This window comes from Myotis myotis, unplaced genomic scaffold (genome assembly GCF_014108235.1).
Source record: "Myotis myotis isolate mMyoMyo1 unplaced genomic scaffold, mMyoMyo1.p scaffold_m19_p_13, whole genome shotgun sequence".
NCBI lineage: Eukaryota > Metazoa > Chordata > Mammalia > Chiroptera > Vespertilionidae > Myotis > Myotis myotis.
In genome coordinates, this window is record NW_023416317.1 from 48,388,189 (window position 1) to 48,413,363 (window position 25,175).

Genomic DNA, 25,175 nt, shown 5'->3' on the forward strand with positions numbered 1-25,175 from the left:
TATTAGAAACTCTAAAAGGTAGCTTTATTTCTTTAAAGCAGCATTTTTCAACCTGTGGGTCGCGACCCCTTTGGGGGTTGAACGACCCTTTCACAGGGGTCGCCTAAGACCATCGGAACACACATATATAATCACATATTGTTTCTGTGATTAATCACTATGCTTTAATTATGTTCAATTTGTAACAATGAAATTGGGGGTCACCACAACATGAGGAACTGTATTAAAGGGTCGCAGCATTAGGAAGGTTGAGAACCACTGCTTTAAAGCTTTTGGTCTACCAAACTCTTCAGAAGTCATTCTGTTTCCCAGGTGCTCATTAGTGACAGGATAGGGTGACTGGAAGTGTGAAAAGAACTGGATACTAAACAGACCGTCCCTAACAATGGAGGGTGTGATCCACAGGGTTATATCTGTCACAAGTGCTCTTGGGGATCTTTGCTACCTTTCCTTAACCCACCTAACCTGTCCCCCCCGCCCCCGCACCACAGCCCTTCCCTGAGAAGGTAAGCCTCTGGCCACTATGGCTATGTGGTCCCCCAATTGCGGTACAGATAGCTCGTGCCATGAGATGGGGCTGCCAGTCAAAGGGCACACGGGATGAGCTGGTGGAAATCTTTTCAGCCTAAAGGGTTTAACAAAAAAGCACTGAAGACTTTTTCCTTATCTGGGCCCCTGCTTTGGGGAGTTATGAGGTTATAATTAGAGATGATGTCATAATTTGGCAGCTCTAGCAAATCTGACATTCTTATCCACTCCTGTAATTAAACTGATTTAATCTCTTCCTATTTTACTTACCAAGGATTTATGGAATGCTAATAACCTTTCCCCCAGCCCCACTCCTTTTCCTCTTGCTCCTTATCCGAATTCTTGCAATGTCAGGATATAAAGCTACCCACAGAGTTTGAATTAAATGCCTGTGGCTGCTTCTGGATAAGAATCCTGAAGAAATAAAGAACAACTTCCTTAGAAAGTTCCTACTCGTAGGTTTCACAAGCCCAGAGGCAGCGAGAAAGTAGAGTTCTTTCCATGCATGCTATCAGGTTTTCCTCTAGAAGTTTCTGTCATCTGCTTATATTTCACACTGACTAAATGCTTAAAGAGAGTCAAAAGGACAGATCTTTTGGAATCTCTAAGGTAAATTATATTGGTCTATTCCTCGTCGATGAGCTTGGGAGCAAAGCCCAATTTCACTTCATACCCTAATGCTTTTATCTTTCCAAAGAAGTGTCTCCTGGAGCTCAAACACCTCTTTTGTCATGGTGTCTACTTTCTGCTGCATACGCTGATTCTCCTGCAGAGGAAGAGGGGAGAGAAGCAGTGAAAGAGCAGAAAGAAACAAGGGAGGGGTGAGCGGAGGAAAACAGAACAAAAAGAAAGCTGGCTTAACAAAGGTAAAGGGAAGGTCTGCGAGGAACAGGGAAAGCAGGAGCCGCTCGCTGAAAGGAAGGATGACACCCGTCGTGGAGACAGGCCTCTCGGTGGCTCACCGCTGTAACAGTAAGGAAGGGGGCTGGGAATAAGCGTTCCAACCACAGCGATGTGGCAGCAAGCCAGCTACGGCTTGTGCATCCAGCTCCACATGTGGACTCTTCCTGAGAACTGCCTTTTCCAAACATGGAAAACTTACATTTCTAAAGAGGGAAATTCAGATTTGCTTATGATCCTTATCATAAAGAACAACCAGCAGTTTTAAATTTTATTTTCTTAAGCAGAACTAAAAAAAATACGAGACATATCTCAGCTTCGTCATTTTAATTTTTGTTAGAATCTATGCTAGAAAGAATATCATGCATTATAAATGAATACATCAATGTTTAGAAAAACTAGAAATCAGTATTTAGTAATTCTTAAACAACTCTTCTGTTTAGGCAATGATGCTCAATTAGCCTTTTATGTTTAAAAGGTTTTCTTTTATGCATTATTGGTAAATTATGATCTCCTACTTTCCTTAGTCACACATTTCTTATATATTTTACCATGCGATTCTGCAGACCAAAAAGCATTGTTTTGTCATACTCAAGATTTTTCAGTTATACATAAACATGGTTAGTAATATCTAAGAGATGTTAATTCTAAAAATAAGAAACACCTAAAATTAATTTAATATTTTTAAAGTTTGTATACCCAGCACCGAGTTTTTAAAGAAACAACAATGAAAAATTATAGAAATCATGCATTACAATTCCTCTTGAATGCCATCATCAAATTAAAAACTAGAATACTTAACTATTTCTAAGCTACTGAATTTGAGAAGCAGCGTTATTACTATTTTTAAATCATAAAAGGGGAAAAGTATATATCTTAATTTAGAAACAGAAGTAACAAGTGGCTGGCACAACGACACACAAAAATACAAAAGAACAAAAAGGGAGAGGATTCACATTTTCAAAAATACCAGCAGGAAATAGAATTTGGATAACATACTTCTTGCCATATATGGAAAAACTAAGAAAACTAATTTCCATGTAATTTTATATTTTTAAAAGTTATCTGTGTCTGCATTTAGAATAGTCAAATTTTCCTTGCTTTCAGTAGGCTAGTTTCAATTCAATTATTCTCAAAAATGAAGAAAAAGAACACAAACGCACAAACAGAAAAATAGTCATTTCTTTTCATCTATTAAATGGTTATTTATTTAAAATAGTTTTATACTGATTTCAGAGAGAGGAAGGGAAAGGGAGAGAGGGATAGAAACATCAATGATGAGAGAGAATCGTGATCGGCTACCTCCTGCACACCCCCTCCTGGGAATCGAGCCAGCAACCTGGGCAGTGCCCTGACTGGGAATAGAACCATGACCTCCTAGTTCAATGATGGCGAACCTAAGACACGCATGTCAGAGGTGACATGCGAACTCATTTTTTTGGTTGATTTTTCTTTGTTAAATGGCATTTAAATATGTAAAATAAATATCAAAAATATAAATCTTTGTTTTACTATGGTTGCAAATATCAAAAAATTTCTAAACGTGACACGGCACCAGAGTTAAGTTAGGGTTTTTCAAAATGCTGACACGCCGAGCTCAAAAGGTTCGCCATCACTGTCCTAGTTCATGGGTCAATGCTCAACAACTGTGCCACACCAGCCGGGCATAAATGTTGTTGTTTTTTTAAGTCATGTACAGGGAGAGAGATTAAGTGAGGCAGGTACCTAGGTGAAGGAGGGAAAGGGGGTGGGAGGTGGGTGTGGGTGGAGGTGAAGGTGTCTGAGTGCCCTGGGATGTGGATGAGTGAGTGTGGTAAGTGAGGCATCTCCTAGAGATCATTAAGAGATGGCCTTCCTGCTATCAGTCACATGTCGTCAATACTAAGTTAACATTAGAGCTCTTTGGTAAACACACTAAGATTAATGGGCAGGATCCCTTACCAAGTTACAAAAAACGACAAACTCAAAAGGAAAAACCGCAATTAGAGAAAAACAGAAATGGCATGTGAGGTAGTAGACACAGAAGGATGATAAATGCTTTCAAAGATCTTTTAGTGGACCACACTGCTTCCCATTCCTAAAAGGGTTGCCAACACTGATGCTCAGAGTCCCTCCACCAGGAGAAAGTTGAACTCAGCACTGTCCAGCCTTTGCCTTTTTGTATATAAGGTGCCTCCACAATTTTTTATTTTCATTTAGCCACCTCAGAAATGCATCTACCTCAGTGAGGATCAAGCTTCTTATTCCCCCAGAATCATGTTCCAAAAGACAGCATTCACTACATTCCAAAGAATGATGTACTCTGTAATCTTTCCTTTGCCCATTTCTTAAGATGTCTGTAGGAAAGAATGTGCTTAGGAATAAAAGACAATTACAAAAGCTTCTATTATTAAAAGGGGGACTGTTTATAAGGTTCATAGTATTAATTGTTTAAGCCTTTATGTTTCACGTTTGTAAAATTGTAGGGTACAGCCAAATATGAATAGACAAGTAGTAAACTCTTTGTAGTATTTTAACTCCTTTCCCTCCCAATGCATACCCCTCATCCCATTCAATGCATTTTTTCAAAATTAAATATTTCCTCAGTTCATGTACGTACCTCAATAAGCTCATCTCTTTGTCGAAGGCCTTCTTTAAGTTCATCCATTTTATGCTGCAGCACACTACACATATGTTTCTGCCTTTCTAGCTCCTGTTATTAAGCAAAAGATACAGTTTACACAGATAACGGCACACAACAAACCTGAACATCTACAATATAACAACATAGAGGCTAAGCTTGACCTCCAGAAACACCCCTGAACTGCCGGTGCAGACGAACCTTGCTTGAGAGCATTATGCTAGAGAAATAAGTCAGTCATGAAAAGACAAATATATGAGTCTACTTATATGAGGTATCTAGAGTAATACAACTCATAGAGACAGAAAGGAGAATGGTGGTTGCCAGGAACTGGGGGGAGGAGAAAATGGGGAGATATTTACTAAGTACAAGGTTTCAGTGTTACAAGATGAAAAAGTTTTGGACATCTGTTTTACAACAATGTGAATATACTTAACAGTCCAGAACTGTACACTCCAAAATGGTTAAGGTGGTAAATTTTGTTATATGTTTTTTTTACCACAATGAAAAGTAAAAATAATTTAAAAATAAAAAGTAAAAAAGCAATTTCTAAATATTGAAATAAAATGCAGGGAACTATATAACCAGTTAGCAATATAAGCAGAGGGACAGAAACTATTTCAAGTAACTTTTAAAAACAATAGTTGGATTATGCGTAGCCTAGCAGTCAAATAACAACCAAACAGAACAAAACGAAAACATAACTATTTTAAGTAATTATATTGTTGGTGGTAACGTTGGTATTGCTATTCTGGGTACTGTGGGATAATGCAATGAGCATAGAATGTAACGTAATTACTGTCATCCTCAGTGACTTTAAGAACTGAAAGTGGTAGTGTGGGGAAAAAAGAGATGTACATATATATAAGGAAGACTCTAAGTAAAAACCCTAGACTCCTGAACATGAACTAGAACCATAAGCATATACTCATATTTTGACTTTAAAAACTTTTGTTTTTTAATTATTTTTAAAACTATCCCACATACATGTTCACCTGATGCTAAAAAAGCTTATAAAACAGTGACGAACTTGGTGGCAAGTGCAACCCTAGCAATCATAGTAAGCTATATTGTTAAAATGTGCAGAGGGAAAATTTAATTTCACTAAAAGAGAAGTATGGACAAACAGCTGATTCCAGATCTGTACAGGAAATGTACCAGGTGAGCCTGGAACACCTTCTGTGCTAGATAGCAAAGAAGCTATCAAAAATAGACTCTTGAGCCCTAGCTGGTTTGGCTCAGTGGATAGAGCGTCAGCCTGCGGACTGAAGGGTCTGGGTTCAATTCCAGTCAAGGGAACATGCCCGGAGGTAAGGGCCTGAGGCGGGAGGCAGGAGGCGGTGGGGGGAGGGGTGCGGCGGACTGAAGGGGGTTGATGAGGGGGAAAAGGGGATATATGTAATATTTTCAACAATAAAAAAATTTTTTTTTAAATAGACTCTTGTCAAAACTTGGGAATCAACCTGAAGAGGTTCACATTAGTTAAAGGTTGGACAATTTGAAAATCAGTTAGAATCTATATATATAAAAACCCAATATGCAAAGTGTCCCCTCGCGAGTTTGACCAACTGGGAGTTCGATCGCTCACTATGAGGCGTGCTGACCACCAGGGGGTAGTGCAGAATGAAGGAAGGCCCCAGCCAGAGGCCTGCAGCTGGGGAAGGGAGGCCCCGGCCGGCAACCAGCAGCCACTAGGGACCCTACCCATGCACTAATTTCATGCACTGAGCCTCTAGTAAAATCTATAATTGATTAAAATCATCAAATGTTTGAATACTTGACTTCATAGGTATGACTATAAAAGAATGATAAACAACCAATTCCTTATTTTGAAAATTCATAAAGTAAAAGAATCAAGTCTTTATCTTGCCCTTCCTATTAAACTGTCTCACCTGATTAGTAAGAGATGAGGGGACATTTCTCTTTAAAGATGGAGTTACACTTTAATTTTCCTCTGCAATTTTAAGAACATCGTTTATAGAGCTCTAATGAAAACATATGTCGATTTCTGACCCATGTCTCCACAATGCTGTTTCTAAATTACTGATTAAAAATTCTCTCCAATCATTTAGAAAACAGCTTTTCTTGAAAAATGGGGGAGGGGAGAAGAAAAAGAAGAAACTGAACCATTGCATTGCAAGTCTTTGAAGCTTTGTGGAGTTCTAGCCAGTCAAAACAGGAAGAAATAAGTAATTAACTATAACTGTCCCAATTAAGAGATAGAAAATAAAGATAAAATTTGAGTTCTATTCTATTTTCAGAAACTAAAGAAGGTTACAAGCTTCTCTTTAATAAAATAAATCTTATAAAAATTTAAAAAGAAAAATATTTAGGACCTGTTATGTTCTGTCAATTTCCTTGGACCAATTGGTTTGACTGAAACATCATTCCCAGTATGCTACATTTTTTCCATTAAGCCCAGCATTTTTTAAATGGCAGATTTTAATTTTCTGATCCAAGAGAAAGGTGTAATACAAGATGAGCAGTTACCTTTGATTTTTCTTCATTTTCTCTATAAAATTCTGCCATCTGTTCCTCTTGTTCTTCAATAACATCCTTGAGGGTATCTACCTGGTAGATCAAATTGTTCTTCTCATTGTCTAACTGTGCATTAGAAACCATGGCTTTCTTGTATTTTTCTTCCACTTCAGACAAAGACTCCTAAAAAAAAGTCCAAGTCATCAGCCTGATACCTAAAATACCATGTTCACATACATATACGATATAGAATATATAACAGGAAAAGATAGCACTGGCACAAACACATGAAGATGCACTTTTGCAAAATACAAGCAGTTTGGGGAACTCCTTGTTTAGTAACATGCACATACAACAGGAGGATGATAAGCCAAAAAGGCCAACGTAAGAACTTTATATGCCCTCTGCTATCCAAGGCAAGAAAATCAAGCAGAAATGTCGCCTCTGAAAGATGAAAAGATGTGTACACAACTTGTATTTGTCAGAGTAACAAAATGAAGAATCACCAAGGTTTTCAGAAATGTTACTCTTACAGTTTTAACAACAAGCTATTTGGTATTCAGAATGCAATGATATAATAGAATACAGCCTCACTTTATATAAGTTAACTTCGTACTCATTATAATTTTGCTACTTCCTGGACATTTGTTTTCAGTACTTTCCTGGACTGCATAATGATGCTAATGTAAATGTATAAACATTGATTTATAGCAATTATTCAACTTTTAGTCATATCAAAATAAGTAAACAATAAAAAAATGATTACTAATAAAAGAACTACCACGCTCTGGCCGGCCGGTATGGCTAAGTTGGTTAGAGCATCATCCAAGGTGGTACGTTCAATTCCCGGTCAGGGCACATACCCAGGTTTTGGGTTTGCTCCCAGATTGGGGCATGTCTGGGGGCAACCAATGAATGTCTCTCTCTCTCTCTCTCTCTCTCTCTCTCTCTCTCTCTCTCTCCCCCTTCTCTCTAAAATCAATAAAAAAAGTTTTTTAAAAAGAACTACCAGAAAATGCCTGAAATTTTATATTCTGTTTTCTGCGTAAAATAGCTTATAAGTCTCTTCTTTAATGACTATGTCTAAGTTACTAATGCCTAGAAACTTTTTCAAAGCTAAAAAGAAAGAAATATGTCACATAGAAAAAGTCATCATTATTGGAAATAAATAACTAGTGCAAATATTTATCAAATCAAGATCAATGCTATTGAAATGAGAGTCCAGAACACTTATATTTATGATCAACTGATTTTTGACAAGAGTACTAAGACAACTCGATGGAAAAAAGAATAATGTTTTCAACAAATGGTTCTGGGACAATTGAATATCCACATGCGAAAGAATGAAGCTGGACTGCCATCTCATATCATACACAAAAATAAACTCAAAATGAATGAAAGACCTCAATGTAAGAGCTAAAACTATAAAACTCTTAAAAGAAAACATAGCTGTAAATATTCATAAACCTGGAGTAGGCAATATTTTCTTAGACATGACAACAAAAGCACTATCAATAAAAGAAAAAATAGAACATAAAAAATTTTAAATGTTTGTGCTACAAACAATACCATTAAGAAAGTAAAAAAACAACCCATAGAATGGGAGGAAATATTTATAAATCTTGTCTGATAAAGGACTTGTATCCAGACTATATAAAGGATTCTTACAGGTCAATAATAAAAAAGATACATAACTCAATTTAAAAATGGGCAAAGATTTGAATAGATATTTCTCTAAATGTACAATAAGCACATGAAAACATGCTCAAAATCATTAGTAATTAGAGAGATGCACATTAAAACCACTTCAGAGCTACCAGGATGGCTATAACCTACATGGCTATAATAAACAAAAACAAAACAAAGCAAAACTAAAACCAAGTATCAGTGAGGATATGGAAAAACTAGAACCCTCATACATTGCTGGTGAGAACGTGCAGCTACTTTGGAAAATAGTTTGGCAGATTCTCCAAATGGTAAATACGGAATTATCATATGACCCAGCAACTCTATTCCTAGGATTCTACCCAGGAGAAATGAGAAGATATGTGCATATAAAAACGTGTACACAAAAATATTCAAATCAGCATTATTCAAAATAGCCAAAAATTGGAAACAACCCAAATGTACATCAACTGACAGATAAAATGTGGTAAATCCAACAATGAAATACTACCCACACACATTAAAAAAAAATACACACAGACACCACAGATACATGTTACAACATGGATGAATCTTGAAAATATTAAGCTAAATGAAAAGTCAATCACAAAAGACAACATATGGTATGATTCCATTTATATAAAATGTCAGAATAGGCAAGTCCACAGAGACAGAAAGTAAATTAGTGACTACCCAGGGCTGAGTGTATGAGTGGGAGATAAGAAGTGGGAAATGACTGATAGAGGTTTCTTTTTGGGAAAATAAAAATGTTCTAAAATTGGGTTGTAGTGATAGTCATATTACTCTGTGGCTCTGCCAAAAAACACTGAATTTTGTACACTGTCAATGAGTAAATTTTATGGTATGTGAATTATATCTCAGTAAAGATACACACACACTTAATGAAGTTCAATAAACTAGGATTGTATTAACAGGCAACATTTATTCTAGAACTGGGAACAAATATAATCCAAATAAAAAATATAAGCAAAGTCAACTGTATAGTAATTTAAATATGGTAATATCTTAATATAATGGAGAGTTTAGGATGATTCTGATCCATCTTAAAGGCTAATAGCATCCAAAGTTCTCCTCACAACTCAGTCCATATAAAATGAAGCATAACTGCATGAACACTGGAATCTAAGCTAGTTCAAGCAGCAAATGCAAGATGCAATATGTAACACAAGAAATCTGACATAAAACTTATGTAATGTACTCCCCTTTAAACAAGATCACAGACAACTGTTTCAAATGTAAGTATCAAAGTAGCAGTGATTTTGATCTAGCTCACACAGGGATACACATTTAGAATTAGTTTTACTTAAATACACCTAAGGCAGTGATTTTCAAAGTGTAGGTTCTGAAGGAGCAACAATAGCATTATCTGGGACTTGAATAAAAATGCAAATTTTAACCGCCATCCCAGACACATTAAATAAGAAAATCTGGGAGTAGAGTCCGGCAACCTGTGTTTTAAAAAGACTCAGATAATTCTGGGTGGGGGAAAGTGGGGAAAAGCACCCAAAGGCAGACATACTTAAAGAACAAAGTCATGAACAAATGACCCAGCATCCTTTTTAATAGGATACAGATACATCACATCCTGTGCTTCAATCAGGTATTTTAAATGAGTTTTCTCCCACTTAAAAGTCATTTCAAGATAAATACAACCTGAAGTTCAATTATACACTGACCATAAATTAAGAAAAGTGATCTTATCTGTTTAAAGTCTCAGATAAATTTAATCTGTTCTTTTGTAGCCTTCAAAAAATGCAATAAATGGTAGATCTAAGGTAAGAAAAAATGTTTTAAATAAAATAAATAAACAAGTAAAAATGCCTGAGTGGCTTGCTTGCTTTCCTGATACATTATATTACACACAAGATTTAATATGAATGTATTTATTTAATGTGCTGGCTTTTTCCCCTTGATCCAAGATATTTCCAAAAGTCGTATCTAAAACCTTGAAAGCAGGGGCAGATTAAATCCTGAAAATTAGAGCAATAAGACTAACTGAGCACAGCGGCGTTCTAACCCTAGTTCTCCTCATGTTTACTGACAACATCACTGTCACACCAGCAGCTCCCAGGCTTCCCTCAAGGGCAGTCTCCATAGGACTTCCCTTCCCACGCTTTCTGATCTGAGTCTCACCTATAAGTTCCTTATGAACAATAATCACCTGCATGAAGATTTTGGCTGGTAGCCGGGCTACTTCAAATCACACCAGGGAGGCAGATGAAACCCTGGCCCATTATCCAGAGTCAGCTTTCTGAATGCCCTGCTTATGCTTTTTTAGAGGCCTGCTGTGTTTTCGGTTTTAAACAGGGATATGCATATGTTCAGAGAAACTTAATTTCCTCATATTAAGCTTGAACTTCATAATAAAACATAGGGAAGATAACCAAGTGCCATTTACAACCAAAGTGTCTGCCTCACATGATCACTTGCACTGAAAACTGGCAGCCATCCTTGCTTGGACAAGGTAAGGCCCAATTACACTGATCTCCAAATTCGTTAAGGCACTGAATCTGAGTCATCCTTTTTGACCTATAGGTTAAAAACAACAAAGAAAGAAAGCACAGGCCTCATGCTTCAGAGTCCTTCCTCCAGAGGGAATATTTATAACAATGCTCTTAGATCAGGGGTGGGCAAACTTTTTGACTTGAGGGCCACAATGAGTTCTTAAACTGGACCGGAGGGCCGGAACAAAAGCATGGATGGAGTGTTTGTGTGAACTAATATAAATTCAAAGTAAACATCATTATATAAAAGGGTACGGTCTTTTATTTTTTAGTTTTATTCATTTCAAACAGGCCAGATTCGGCCTGCGGGCAGTAGTTTGCCCACGGCTGTCTTAGATCCTTCTTCCCTCTGCCTTTAACAGAATTCGGTGACAGACACAGGCAATACTCTCTCATTTACCTTGGAAGAATTTTAAGGTCAATTCACAGTAAAAAAAAAAATAAAAATAAATAAATAAAAAAAATTCTTACAATACTTTTTAGGTGTTTGCCCAATTCAATTTTGTATGGCTAAGACACTATTTTACAAGGTTTAAAAACTGTAAGGTATAATGTTATTTAATAGTCCAAAAATCATATACTAAACATTTAAACATAAGCAGAGATTGGAAGTTCGCCTTTCCTATGCATTACAAGCTAAGCACATGCTTGAAAGACGAACACTGTTAGTGAAGCTATGTGCAGTGGGGTTAATAGAACTCGTGAAGCCACCATTACCAACACTTCTGCGTACAGACAGCATGCTTCGGCTGCAGAATGGGCCCTGATACCTTTAGTTCTTTAAGCCCCTGCATGTATCTCCCTTCTACATCCTGTATCTGGTCCTTAAGGTCATAGATATCCTGCAGGACATAGGAATGAACCGTTGCATAAAACCATCCACAAACATATCTTAAGTCTCAAAGAATTCAGATGAAAATGTGAATTGCAATGGAATATTCCAGAATAAAAGCCAAAAAAATCAGAGTACACAAACGTAACTGCCATTCCCAACCACTACTAAGGGCAAGCAGATCAGGTGACAGCGGGGCTGGAGAAGGTCTGGAGAATGTATCTAAGGAGTTAAACATTTTCTTGGCATTAACCCATGTTGAAACAGCATTAGCAAATGGGGGTGGGCTGGATATAGAAAAGAGAAAACTACATAAATTATAACATTTTAACATAAATTTTAGAATTTTATAAATCACAAATATTTAGCATAATCTTTAGCTAGAACTAGTAAAATATGTAGTAAATTAATTCTAAGCAGCAAATTTTACTGACTCATGCAGAAGCTTTTTAAAATGTAATAAATGGATATCAACAAAGTTTTCTTTCAATAACTTGGTTACTGATCACAATTAATTTTGGAGAAAGAAAGTAAATGGAGGGAAGTTAAACATAAAACTTTTCAACACAATGTCAAATGAGAGTATCCTAAGGACCCCAAGCATTTCCTCCAAATGTTACCATAATCCTTATAAGGAAAGTGAAGCAGGTTGCATTTTAAATGGAAAATACTGTTTCTCTTAGTCCTGGCCCTGCTGTGGATGCTTGATTTAGGTGGGAAATAACTGACTCAGGGCCTTAAATACAATTCTGTAATTATAGGCAGGAACAATTATCCAAGGCCAATATACACAGTTTCTGTATTGTACTTCCTCTGCCCCATTCATTCCCTCCTCAGTGGGTTTGTCTGTCTTTTATTCATTGATTCATTCAACAGACATTTATTGAGGCTCTGATAGGAGCCAATTACAAAAATCTCACTTCAAGGAAATCATTCTCTCGAAGAAATACAAGTAAAGAGCAAGCACAAGCAAAGTCTGAGGCTGGAAAGAGAACAGAAAAATTAGCCACTCTCTTTCCTTTCAGACCAAAGTCACATTCTCAAACTGTATTAATAATTTTCTCTTAAAGAACTCATACTCCTTTTCTTTCTACTGCATCACATTAAATGTTAGTTTCAGTATACTAGTATTCTGCAAAGAAGCCAAAAAATTGTTTCTAAAAAGCCACCAAAAATTGAGGTTTACCCGCAATTCACTTAATGAGGTGTCTGGATCTATTAAACTGCTGGTGTCCCCGCTTCCTCGTCTGGATGAGTTTCCACTTAGAGGGGTTGTTGCTGAGGCAGAATTTCGAGATGAAGGCTAGAGAAAAGAAATATGAGACTTCTAAGTCTTGCTTCTTTAAAAATGTTTGCTGTAGAAACGAAAAAAGGCAGGGTGGTGAAGGAGATCTAACAGTGTGGACAGAGAACTTACCAAAGTGCCACCCACAAGCAGTTCAGGTTGGCTTTGGGGAGGGGCACCCAGAGAAGGGCTCAGGCACTATAAGCATAACTCCTGTCACTCAAAACATTTTAAAGGAATCTAGAATTCATGATAACTAAGAAGGAAATAGTTGTGTAAGAGTTGTTTGTTTTCTAAGTTTATCTTTGCTACACTGTGAACAATACTGGGGTGAACACATCAGGTTAATTTTTAGATTTAGAGTTTTGTAATTGGTATGATAATTAGCAGTCCTCTTATTTATTTCCCTGAAGCTGCTTCTTTAGGATCTTTTCTTTTTGTAATATTTTGTTAGAGTTGGAGATGCTATTTGCAGCTGAGAACAACAACATTATGCATCACTATGATTTAGACTGCTCTTCCCACAATTAGTTGAAATGGGCGATTACACTGTTGGATTAAAAAATGGCATAGATCTGTGCTGTCCAAAACAGTAGCCACAAGCCCAGTGTAGCTATTGAGCACCTGAAATGTGATTAGTCCAAGAGGAGATTTTTTTAAAAGTGCAAAATATATACCAGATTCCAAAGGCTTAGTGCAGAAAAAAAACAATGTAAAATATCTCAATAAATTTTCATATTGATTATGGTGAAAATATTTTTGATATTTGGGCTAAATAAAATATATTATTTAAATTAATTTTACCTCTTTCTTTTACTGTTTTAATGTAGCTACTAGAAAATTCAAACTTACACACATGTGGCTTACTTACATTGGTGGCTTGCACTATATTTCAACTGGACAGAACTGGTATATCTTTTTTGGATACAGCATAAAAGTAATACTAATAATTTCCTTAAGATGACTATCAAAAAATACTTCTGGAAGAAAGTTAGGGACTTTGACACAAAGCAACTCCCAGAAAAAAAAGTTATTTTACTTCAAAGAAATAATTTATCTGAAAGGGGAAAAAAAATCTCAGCGAGTGTCACCACCATTCCTAAAGACACTTCATTTGCAGTGTCTTTGGTCCTTCTTTTCAGGACCAAATTCTAGAGGAATGAAAATCAAAACAACAGCCAAAAGCTTAGGAGGTGACTTTCAGGGAAATAAAATGCAGTGTCTTTTCTCTTCCCAGTGCTTCACATGATTCAACCTCAGAGGAATTTGGGGGTCAAGGACAGGAAATAGATGAAGAGAGGAAGAGGAGCTCCATCAGCTCAACTGTAGTAAAATCAAGAATGAAAGTAACTGTAATTGACCTTGAGTTTCATTCCCTTAGGACTTTATATACTCACTCTTGTGTAATTTTCAGCATACTGTTTGTCAGATTTCTCATCCAACTAGAAAAGAACAGAGATAAAAATCAGGGAAGATGCTTAGGCATGTTGATTTTTTTAGGGGGAAAAAAGAAGTGACCTCATTTGAGTTCTCCAAGTTCAACTGATGTTTGGAACCTAAAAGTAAACATGCTAAAACTGAAATAAAAGTTGAAATATATAAGACAAAATGTCAAGAACTTAAATTCTTACCATAAGGAAGACATTAAGCAAGCAAGCAAGCAAGCTCTTCTTTAGCAAGTTTACAACTTTTAAATAGATTTTCTTTTCATGGAATTTGAACACATTAAGGAAAACTATACATAAACTTAAATTTTAGTATTGCAAATGTTAATACAAAAAAATGTGTACACATCCACAGGAAAAGTGTGATACAACCAAAAGCTAAAAACTTTATTATCTAAACATTATTAGGACATAGGACACATAGATAAGACTAGTAAACTTAGCCAAAAAAGTTCCGATTGGACTAAAGCATGTTAAATATATCATCAAAAACAATTTCCCCACAGCATTAAGGATTCAGTTGTTTGTCTTTTTGTTCTATTTTGTTTTGGGGTGGCGTGTTTTTTTTTGTTGTTTTGTGGTGTTTTTTTTGGTCATACATACAAACATTTTTTTTTTTAAATCAAAGAGCACAACAAAAGAGTATTCAAAATAAGCCTTTCCCCTACTACATCATATCCTGACCTCCAATTCTCAATCCAAGAGCAACCATCTCCCAAGTCTTTAAAAAAAATTCTAACAATAGCTGTCCCAAATTCATTCTATATCTTCTTTTTTCCCTTATCAAGTTTCAAAGATTAGGGAAAGTACTTCATTTTTCTTCATAGCATTTATTGCTTCCTGACTGATATTAAATAATTTACTTATGTTTCTCTCTTTGACATAAGCTCTATGTCTGTGTTTTTTTCTGCAATCCTAACACCAAGAATAGCACCTGGCATATAGAACTCAAAATTTGTTGGATGAATGAAAAATTACTCTTACACCATCTATACTTGTAAACTGACCTCTATTTTAACAGTTGTATATGCACTAATATGCTGATAGGTTTTCAGGCTGTTTTAGGGAGACAGTGTTTCAAGAAGTGAGGTACCTCGCCCTAGTCGGTTTGGCTCAGTGGATAGAGCATCGGCCTGTGGACTGCAGGGTCTGGTTTTGATTCTGGTCAAGGGCACATGCCCAGGTTGCGGGCTCGATCCCCAGTAGGGGGCGTGCAGGAGGCAACCAATCAATGATTCTCCTCATTGATCTTTCTATGTCTCCCTCTCCCTTCCTCTCTGAAATCAATTAAAAAATATATATATATACACATATATATTAAAGAAGTGAGGTACCTTAAAGGTTTAGTCAAAAACTCTGACTTTACAGCTGAGGAAAGAGAAATTCAGAGGTGAAAGGTTGAACAACTACAAAATGCCAGATCTGAATCCAGATCTGTTTTGTGAATTTTAGTCCAAGTATTCATATTTACTTCTATATACTGTCCCAATTACAACTGGTGCGAAAAAGTCACATAGAGATTTAACTAAATAAAAATATACCCAGACTCCAGCTACCAAACCAACCCTCCCAGCCCAATCTAGAGAAGAGATTTAAAAACCTTCTTTCTTAGTTAATTATTAAAATACAAAACGTCATTATTTCTGGCTCTTTTCAGACCACTTCACTCTAACTTCCTCATATTTTCAAGTTTTTCTGTTCTTTTTCATTACATTATTGCATTCATTTTCTCAGTAAATACCTTTTATTATGAGTACTATATATCAATAATATTAGTACTACCTTAGACTTTGAACTCTTTTTGCTACTTCTTGCTGTAATTCTCTAAGAAGAAATTGATTTCAGTTTACGCTGATTTTTTAAAACTACATATGAAATGTTTTATAACAATCAGGCAATGACAGTTTTTATATTGGCATTTTTTGCCATAAAAAAGGAATAATCTTCCATTACATCTATACTAGTAAAATACATTGCCTAATATTTAATATGTTGTTCTTTAGAGTGAAAGAAATACTATACCTAAATAAACTGCCTTATTTTCCTCAGAGAACCTTCCAACCCTCTTCTACTAATGAACTAAGGAGAAAAACAGAGCATTCAGAAACATTTTTCTAGGCTGATTTGAAATCCTGTCTCATATCTCCCCTCTCACAAAAATTGCCCCCAACCCTCCCATTTTTTAATAGTCAACTTGGAATAAACTTACATTTTGGAGGTTGCATCACTGACCTAGTCCATCGCAACGTTGATTCTACTGCTTTCACTGTCTTCTGACAGATCCCAATTGTCGCAACATAAACTGGTGATGTGCCAAACCTCAGGGATTGTAAAGCCAGCAAAAAATGCCTAGAGCAGCCATGCCGCAGTCCAGTTATTTTGGCTGCAGTGACTTGGCCAGAGACTCTTCAGTTCTGTGCTCAGCCCTTGTGCTATATTATGTGCTGCACTGCGTTTCAACAACATGCTAGCTGAAACGTGGTATTCTAAAGCCCGGTGCTCTAACAGCCAGGAGAGGAGGTCTACACAGCTGCATTTCCCAAAGAGTATGCCAGATCCTGAAAGGCTTTTTAAAGGAAAAAAATGTAATTGTGTTTACTGTATTAAAGTATAAAATAGGGAAGGGTTGAAAAAAGGGTACAAATCTTCAGCTATAAGATGAATAAGCTCTGAAGATCTAATGTAAAACATGGCAACTACAGCTGATTTTAAAAATTGTATGTAAGTAACATGGAAAAAAAGAATATGCACTCATATGAAAAATGACCGTAGATTAGTAAGAAATCAGAAAACAAAGGCTGTATGCACTATATGATCACAATTCTGTAAAACAAGCAAGTTAAACTGCAATAGTGAAAATTAATGAAAATAATCAAATTGCTAAGAAAAAAAAAACTAAGCAAAGCTTTTATTTTGCCCTAGTAAGGCCTTGAGGACTTGTTCAATATTAACTATAGCCGACTAGTCTCAAAAAATTTCAAGTAAACATTATGCCACTGTGCTCTTAAATAATTAAATAGGTAATTTTCCCATCAAGAAAAGGGCACTTTTCTCCTTAATGGTTGTAAATAGAGAGTCAACTAACAGGCTTGTAATATTTCATATTAGTATTAATGTACAAAAAACGAGTGTACATGATGGCAAACTTTATATTGCAATTTTAAAGTTCAAAAGTAATATTTTCTTAAAGAATTTCAAATTATCAAGTAGTAAACAAAATCTTAAATATCTTTCCCATATTTCAGTGATAAATATGTATGTCTGGGACATCTGAAAATGCTTTGCTCTTGACATTATATAGATTGTTTCTCTTGAAATCTAAATTCCTTGATGATTTGTTAAAATTAGCACATGTGAGAAATATTTCTTAGAATATTTATCTTGCCCTGGCCAGTGTCTACAATGGTTAGAGCACTGACCTACACACCAAAGAGTTGCGGGTTCGACTCCTGGTCAAGGACACATACCTGGATTGCAGGTTCCATCCCCATTCCCAGTCAGGGCATGTGCAGGAGGAAAACAACCTCAACCCCCCCCCCCCCTCTCTCTCTCTCTCTCTCTCTCCCCCTCCCTCTCTCTCTCCCTCTCTCTCTCCCTCTTCCTCTCTTCCTCTCTTCCTCTCTCCCTCTCTCCCTCTCTCCCATTCTCTCTGAAAAGCAATAGAAAAAATATCCTCAGGTTAGTATTAACAAAAAAATAAAAAAGAGTATATATGTTGTTAAATCTTTGAAACTCTGCTTCTTCTTCAAAGATTAAGAGGACCTTTAAACTTTACTTTAACCTATGGCTACTTAGTTTTACAGAAAATTTAAAGTATTTATACTATAGTTTGTTTAATATAATCATTAGATTATAATTCTTTGTTAACTTCTAATTTCCATATACTGACTTGATAATACTATTCAGAAATTCTGTTTGGGGAAAAAGAAAAAGATCTGATTCTCCAAGTGTAAGAGTGAAGGGAACAGGGAAGGTTGGGGGGCGGGGGGTAGGTAAGAGATCAACCGAAGGACTTGTATGCATGCATTTAAGCATAACCAATGAACACAAGACACTGGGGGGTAGGGGAGGCCGGGGAAATGTTAAGGGAGAAAAAAAAGGAGACATATGTAATACTCTTTGTAATACTTTAAACAATAAAACAAAATTAAAAAAAAAAAAGAGTGAAGGGAACAATTAATTTAATACTCTCCTGAAAGAAAACAGGCCAAGGATTCCATTCGGAAATGGTTTAATTATTTTTTTTCCAGAAATGGTTTATTATTAATAATCAGTAAAACTGAGATGAGCACATTTACATTCTTTTCCTTTAATCTAGCCTGACCTACAGGACAGAAAGGAACACAATGTAGAAGAAAAGACAAGAGGTTGGAATAACATAATACGGTATAAATCAGGGCCTGGCACTCTTTTAGCGCGTCCTAGCTAGCGGTCATTAACTAGCTGACTATATACATATATCTGATCCACAATGGAGAAGCCAGAAAATACCTTTTAAATTTTTGAACTTATGGTCAACATTTTAAAATCTGGATATTTCACATAAAAATGCCTATTTCCAGCTTATCTTTTTAAAAATTCTGTGTGTGTTGGGAGTGGGAATAAGCTTACCAACATTAAGTACACTTTTTATTTGTCTACAATGAGATGAACTATAGGATACCCTTTAAAAGAAATATTAGAGACAATTTTTTTTTTTTTTTTATCTAGAAAGATGACCAGCAAATAGTTTAGGCTTTGCCAAGAGGCAAAATTAAGGATATTATATGTATAGGTTCTTAGATAAACATTTAAAAATATAAAATCCACAATAAATTGAAACTTTTTGAATGAAAACAGAGCATTTTAGCTGTAGTGATGAAAAATATATATACACATATATACCATTGACTCACAAGCTTTAAAATTACAAGAAGCTGACCCAATATGCAACCTGCTCTAGAGAATCTTTTGCTTATGTGATTAGGTATATAGCATGATTTGCTATACATACAAGCCATGTATATTGTGTGTATGTATATCAAGTCATCGTATTATACACCTTAAATATGTACAATTGTTATTTTAAAACTTGTAAATAAATCAAAATAACTACCCGGGGAAAGAAAAGTTATATTTAATTAGTAGGGGCAAGGAGAGATTTTTTTAAAATTGTCAACATTTTCACTTCTGTGCAGGCACTAAAATAAATTGCCACGAAATACATGTAAGAACTACATGACCACTAATTCAGACATCACAAATTAGAGACTAATAGAATTAAAAGTTTTTAAGAGATAAAGTAAACACAATCAATTAAATTTGTTTACATCTTGATAAAAACAGGGAAGGTACTACGTGAATCAGAAAAAGGCATTATTTCAGGGGAATCAGGAAAAGGCATTATTTCAGGGGAACCAGGAAAAGGCATTACTTCAGGAGAATCAGAAAAGGGCATTATTTCAGTCTTCTAATATGCAGAGATTCCTTGATCTGACCCAGGGTGAGATGGGAGTGTTACACAGCCAGGTTTGAGAGCCAACAATGCAGAATACTTACAGACTACACTGAAAATTACTTTCTGTGATTAAAGTCACTCAGAAATAGCTATTTAAATACAATCCGTGATGTTCTGAACATAAATAATTATCTCTCCATTAAAAAACTAACTTTCCTGTGAAGAAACACTGCCTCTCCTCTGCTTCAAAGTGCTTGACAATCAGGAGTGTGCTGGTCCAAGGGCAAAGCAACACTAAAGCAGCGACAGGGGTAATAAGGGGTAATAGGCTGTTAGATAAACCAGGCAAGTGGAGAGCTGCTGGGGGGGCGGGGGGGGGGGGGTGGTGGTCCTTCATTAAGACGAGTGCCCCACAGCATCTACTGGACAGTCTTCCCTAAAGTCAGTCCATGATGAATGTGAAAGCAGTGGATAGGCATTTCTTCACAGCAATGCTATAATCCAAATGTTTAAGATCTATTCAGATTCTTCCCAATTACTATAAATTAGTGACACTTTACTAAGTAGTATATTTTATTGTTCAACCTCTAAAGTTCACCCAGAACTTTATAGATGCATGAAAGCAAAAAGGGAAGAAAAATTTTAAGATCGATCAGAAATATCTAAATATGGGCTAGGTATTAGATGGTTTTAAGGAATTCTTTTAAATTTCATTAGGTAAAATAACGGTATAGTGAGTATGAAAAAACTTCTCAAAAGTTCAGTAGAGAGACATACTGAACTATTTATCCCAATAAATAGACACGATGAATGGGATTTGCTTTAATATAATTCAGGGGGGAAAGAAGGGCAAGGGGAAGAAAAAGACGAAACAAAATTGGCAAAATACTGGTAACTGCTGCAGTTGCTGATGGGTTTTCTTTTTATGGGGGAAATTTTCAACAGAAAAGTTTTTTAAAAATCAGAACATATCAATATATACATTCCAAAACAAAACAAGTAACTGTATTTCATGCTAGTGTGTTCAAATAAATATTTCCTGGGCAGTAAATTGAGTTCCTAGTTTTAAAACAGCTAACATATTACACTTTAGTTACACGCCTGAGACAACATAAGCACCCCATGCAATCCACTCACGCTGCTCAAATCCAGGACACTGGCATCATCCACCTCAGAGACAAAGCTCCCCCTGCGATTGGAGCGACTGAAATAATCAGCAGCAGAAACCTTTCAGTCAGGAAAAAATGAGATGCTTTAGAAGTTAAGAAAAGAGAGAAAAGAATAAGAACACTGGCACATGGGGGGAAGTCTTTTTGGTGTGTGATAAAGTATCATGAAATGAAATGAAATGAAATGAAACGAAGAAAACTACTGCAATTAGCCTAATCTAAAAAGTAAAAAGGAAATGTAAAGGGCTTCCTAAATAAAATCCCAGCTCCCTCAAATAAGCTTTATTCATCCCAACTGGAGTTCTATAAAGATCACATGCTGCTGCCTGAGGCCAGCACACTCTCCTGTGTTTAAGACATGTATCTCCAGGAGGATTCTAGTATAATATCTACCTAAAGCCTCTACTACATTTCACACATTTATTATCCATTATAACTATCAACTCTGTTAAGCACATATATGCTGAATGCAAAATTATTTTTGCATTACCCCATTTCCACAGTTCCCTCTAAAGACCTGGAACTGCAGAACACAATAATGAAAGAAGTACATGGCCTCCTTAGGTTCCCCAAACACCCAGTCATTTCCCACCTTAGACTCTGGCACTGACTGGGAAAGCTCTTCCAGTTCTTCAAGCAGCCGGCGTCTCACATTTCACGTCTCAGCTCAAAGGTCACTTCCCCCAGAGAACCCTTCTCTATCCAAAGGGACACAGACACACATACACCGACACCCCCAGTGTTGCCTATCTTATCACCTGCTTGTTCTCTTCACAGTCCCAGGGCTGCTTTCTTTCTGTTCCTTTCTTTACTAGTTTATTTTCTATTTCTTTCACTAGGCTATAAGCTCCATGAAGTCAGAAATCTGGGCTGGCTTATCCTTATTCCCAGCACTTAACACAGTGCCTTGCATATAATAGGTACTTCATAAACATTTGTTGAATTAATAAATGACAGTTTTTCCCTCACTCATCAGCTATTCCTTACCTCAGCTTGGATCACCTTGCTTAAAAACTCTTCCATTCTCTGGGGACCCAGTGCCCCCGAGCCCTCTGCTGCCCTCGCTGGGCCACCAGCAGCCGGGCCCACTATAAGTATATATTATAAATAATGCAAAGAAAGATAAATGGTCTTACAGAGGAAAAAAAACAAAACAAAACAACCTCTTCCCTTCCAGGAAAGAAATATGGAAGCCCATCCACAGAGACAAAGAAGGCTTATAACTATAAAGTTTTGCCAAGGGTTATATGATCAAGCAGTAATAACTTTATTCATAGTAACAGTAATACTTGTTTGATTTGCAAATACCTAATATTTTATTTGTACCTACTGTCTCAGAATTTTGAGTTATTTTCTATATAGTAATTCATTTAATCCATATATTAAGCCTACCTACAAAGATATTAACATCCACTGTAAAAATAAAAAAATTGACATTACCCCAGCCAGTGTGGCTCAGTGGCTGAGTGTCAACCTTATGAACCAGGAGGTCACTGTTCGATTCCCTGTCAGGGCACATGCCCAGGTTGTAGGCTCGATCCCCAATGTGGGGCATGCAGAGGCAGTCAATCAATGATTCTCTCTCTCTCCCTCTCCCTTATTCTCTGAAATCAATAAAAATATATTTTAAAAAAGAGAAGAAACTGACATTAACACACTAATAAGTTGTAAAAGTGGTTCAGGCCCAGGCACCATTATTTTAAAGTCCCTCTCTTTCTATTAAGAAGTACAAATCAGGGCACATGCCCAGGTTGCGGGTTCGATCCCCAGTAAGGGGCATGTAGGAGGCAGCCGATTGATGATGCTTTTCATAGATGTTTCTATCTCTCTATCCTTGTCTTTTCCTCTCTCTCTAAATATCAATAAAAACGTATTATTTAAAAAAATACAATTATAAAAATAGTCATTGGGATATAAAGTACAGCATAGGGAATATTGTTAATAATATTTTAGTACCTATGTATAGTGTCAGATGGGTACTAGACCTTTTGGGGTGATCAATTCATAAAGTATATAAATGTCTAATCACTATGTTGTACACCTGAAACAGTGGCAACTGTAATTGAAAATTTAAAAAATAATTTTATTATAAAAAATAATAAAATCCCTGACTTTCTACCCCATCACTTTTTGAGGTGCTTTCAGATAGATGTTTTGGACTTTTCTTTCTCCTTCAGCTTTGAGTGTGAGCACTAAATTGGCTTGCTAATGGACCAGGACTGCCTTTAATTAGACTGCTGGGTTTTGTGTGTGTGTGTGTGTTTTTTTAATCCTCACCCAAGGATATTTTTCATTGATTTTTAGAGAGTGGGAGGGGGTGAGATATAGAGAGAGAAACATCGATGTGAGAGAGACACACTGATTGGTTGTCTCTTGCATGCACCCGACCAGGCCTGGCCTGGGGAGGAGCCTGCAACCTAGGTACATGCCCTTGACTGGAATCAAACCGGGGAACCTTCAGTCTGCAGGTCAACACTCTATCCACTGAGCCAAACCGGCTAGGGCTAGACCGCTGTTGTTTTGTTTTGTTTTGTTTTTGACAACAAATCTCACAAACACTTGGTGTTTCCTTCTCTATGAAACTTCAAGTTTACAATCTTTCATAAAACACAACTCATTAAATGGCCTTATTCTATTTTTCTTTAGGGAATTCTAGCCTCTTAGTTATTGGGCTCTTTTTTCTAACTCTAAGCTGACACATCATCCTCACCAATGTACTTTTCAAATTAATTATTAAATAAAGCAAAAATGTCATCAGCTCCATAAAACTTCCAGCTTTATTAAGAGAGTAACCTGAAATTATATAATTATTTTAACACAGCTATTTTTTTGTCTTTACAATTATTACGCTAATTGAATTCTAAGACCAGAATTTTAAAATTTTGCCATCAGAATCTCTTACAAAGTTCACGGGTCTTAAAAGATGTATAAACAATGGTTAAATACACAACAAAGAAAGAGGCTGATGGCCACATGCTTTATATTCCATAGTTATGAGTTTTATACAATGTGGAAACATTAATTTTGCTTGAGAAATTTTGTTTTTGGTTCAATGTGCATATAAATATGCATAAAACAGCAACAAAGAATAAAAAGAGAAAATCTTTCAAATATACAATGACTAACACAGAAGAGGTGTGAAGAAGCAAGTTAGTAATGAAAGGTTATGTAGCCAGAGAATATGTACTGTCAGAAACACATTTTTGAAGGCAACTTATTCAGATAAGTTAAATCAGAAGAAAATGCTCATTTTGTCAAATACAAATTTCATTTTCCCACAGATGTCACGTGATCCACAATGGCGCGATTTTAAAATTTGTGTGTGTTTGCATGCAAACCACGCTCACCGCACTCTCCCTTCGCCGGCGACTGGAACAACCAGAAGATGCAATACTTGCAGTGTCGTCGATAAACTATAGATATTAAATGCAGATAATGAAAAAGATGCAATTTCACTACAGGTCTTACATGATTGTGAGTATATTAGGTAAGGTTTTGGGAAGCATTCACACACTCTCTATGAGCATTATAGTTGGCACCACCTACTGTGCACCATTAAATAAACAAGCTGTTTCAAGATATAATGAATGATCATTAAAAATAAAAAACATTTCCAATATGCACAAAGAATAAAATAGTACTTTATCTTTTATTTAAGTTAAAGAAAAAGGGAGTGGGAGGCATGTGTAAACCAGCCAAATCCAGCTTTCATGCTTTTAAAACCTTTAGGCTCTTTGGGATCCCATTAGGATCAATAGAAATATTTACTGTTTTAGTTTGAGAACTTTAAAAAATATTTTCAAATGAACTAATATAAGTCAAAGACAGAATTTCCTACCAGTATTACACTGAAATGATGTTCTTATTTTCCTTTATTCATTCCTAAGCCAACTAGTGAAGACATTTCTATCATCACCCTACACTCTTCTTCCTGTTTCACCAGCAGTACAAGACTCATGCTCAGTATGTGTAGGTTATCTCCATTCTGACATCACTAAGAAACCATTCTGGTATCACTAAGATAATAACTCTGAACCCAACTTGCAAATGAAACAGTATCTAGCCAGCACACAAGGACAAGATTCTATACTTGATGAAAACTTATTTATAATAACTTTGTTTGCAAGAGGCCATCATACTTGAGACATTAAAAATGCTACCAGGCCCAAGAACTGCCAAGTAGAATTTTATTAGAGGGTGGATTAAAAGTACACTTCCTTCCTATGTGAAAAGGCTTTTATCTCCTTAAATATCTCTGAGTAATTTTTTGTGCGTTTTGGAGTAGAATTCT

The 25,175-nt window shown here is 36.1% G+C and overlaps 1 protein-coding gene across 50 annotated transcripts in view; it reads right to left on the reverse strand.

Moving 5' to 3' along the window:
• LRRFIP2 (LRR binding FLII interacting protein 2) overlaps window positions 1-25,175 on the reverse strand; it is a 99,828-nt gene that overhangs the window by 17,244 nt on the left and 57,409 nt on the right. For 30 of the 50 annotated variants that reach the window (XM_036332976.1, XM_036333009.1, XM_036333002.1 and 27 more), the window contains 8 exons: window positions 24,232-24,297; window positions 20,853-20,942; window positions 14,231-14,275; window positions 12,735-12,851; window positions 11,487-11,558; window positions 6,539-6,709; window positions 4,028-4,120; window positions 1,202-1,294 (listed from right to left, as the gene is read on the reverse strand). In XM_036332976.1, the coding sequence (XP_036188869.1) occupies window positions 1,202-1,294; window positions 4,028-4,120; window positions 6,539-6,709; window positions 11,487-11,558; window positions 12,735-12,851; window positions 14,231-14,275; window positions 20,853-20,942; window positions 24,232-24,297 (747 nt within the window). The remainder of the gene's footprint in view (window positions 1-1,201; window positions 1,295-4,027; window positions 4,121-6,538; window positions 6,710-11,486; window positions 11,559-12,734; window positions 12,852-14,230; window positions 14,276-20,852; window positions 20,943-24,231; window positions 24,298-25,175) is intronic. The other 20 variants (XM_036333025.1, XM_036333027.1, XM_036333024.1 and 17 more) reach the window with 8 other exon arrangements.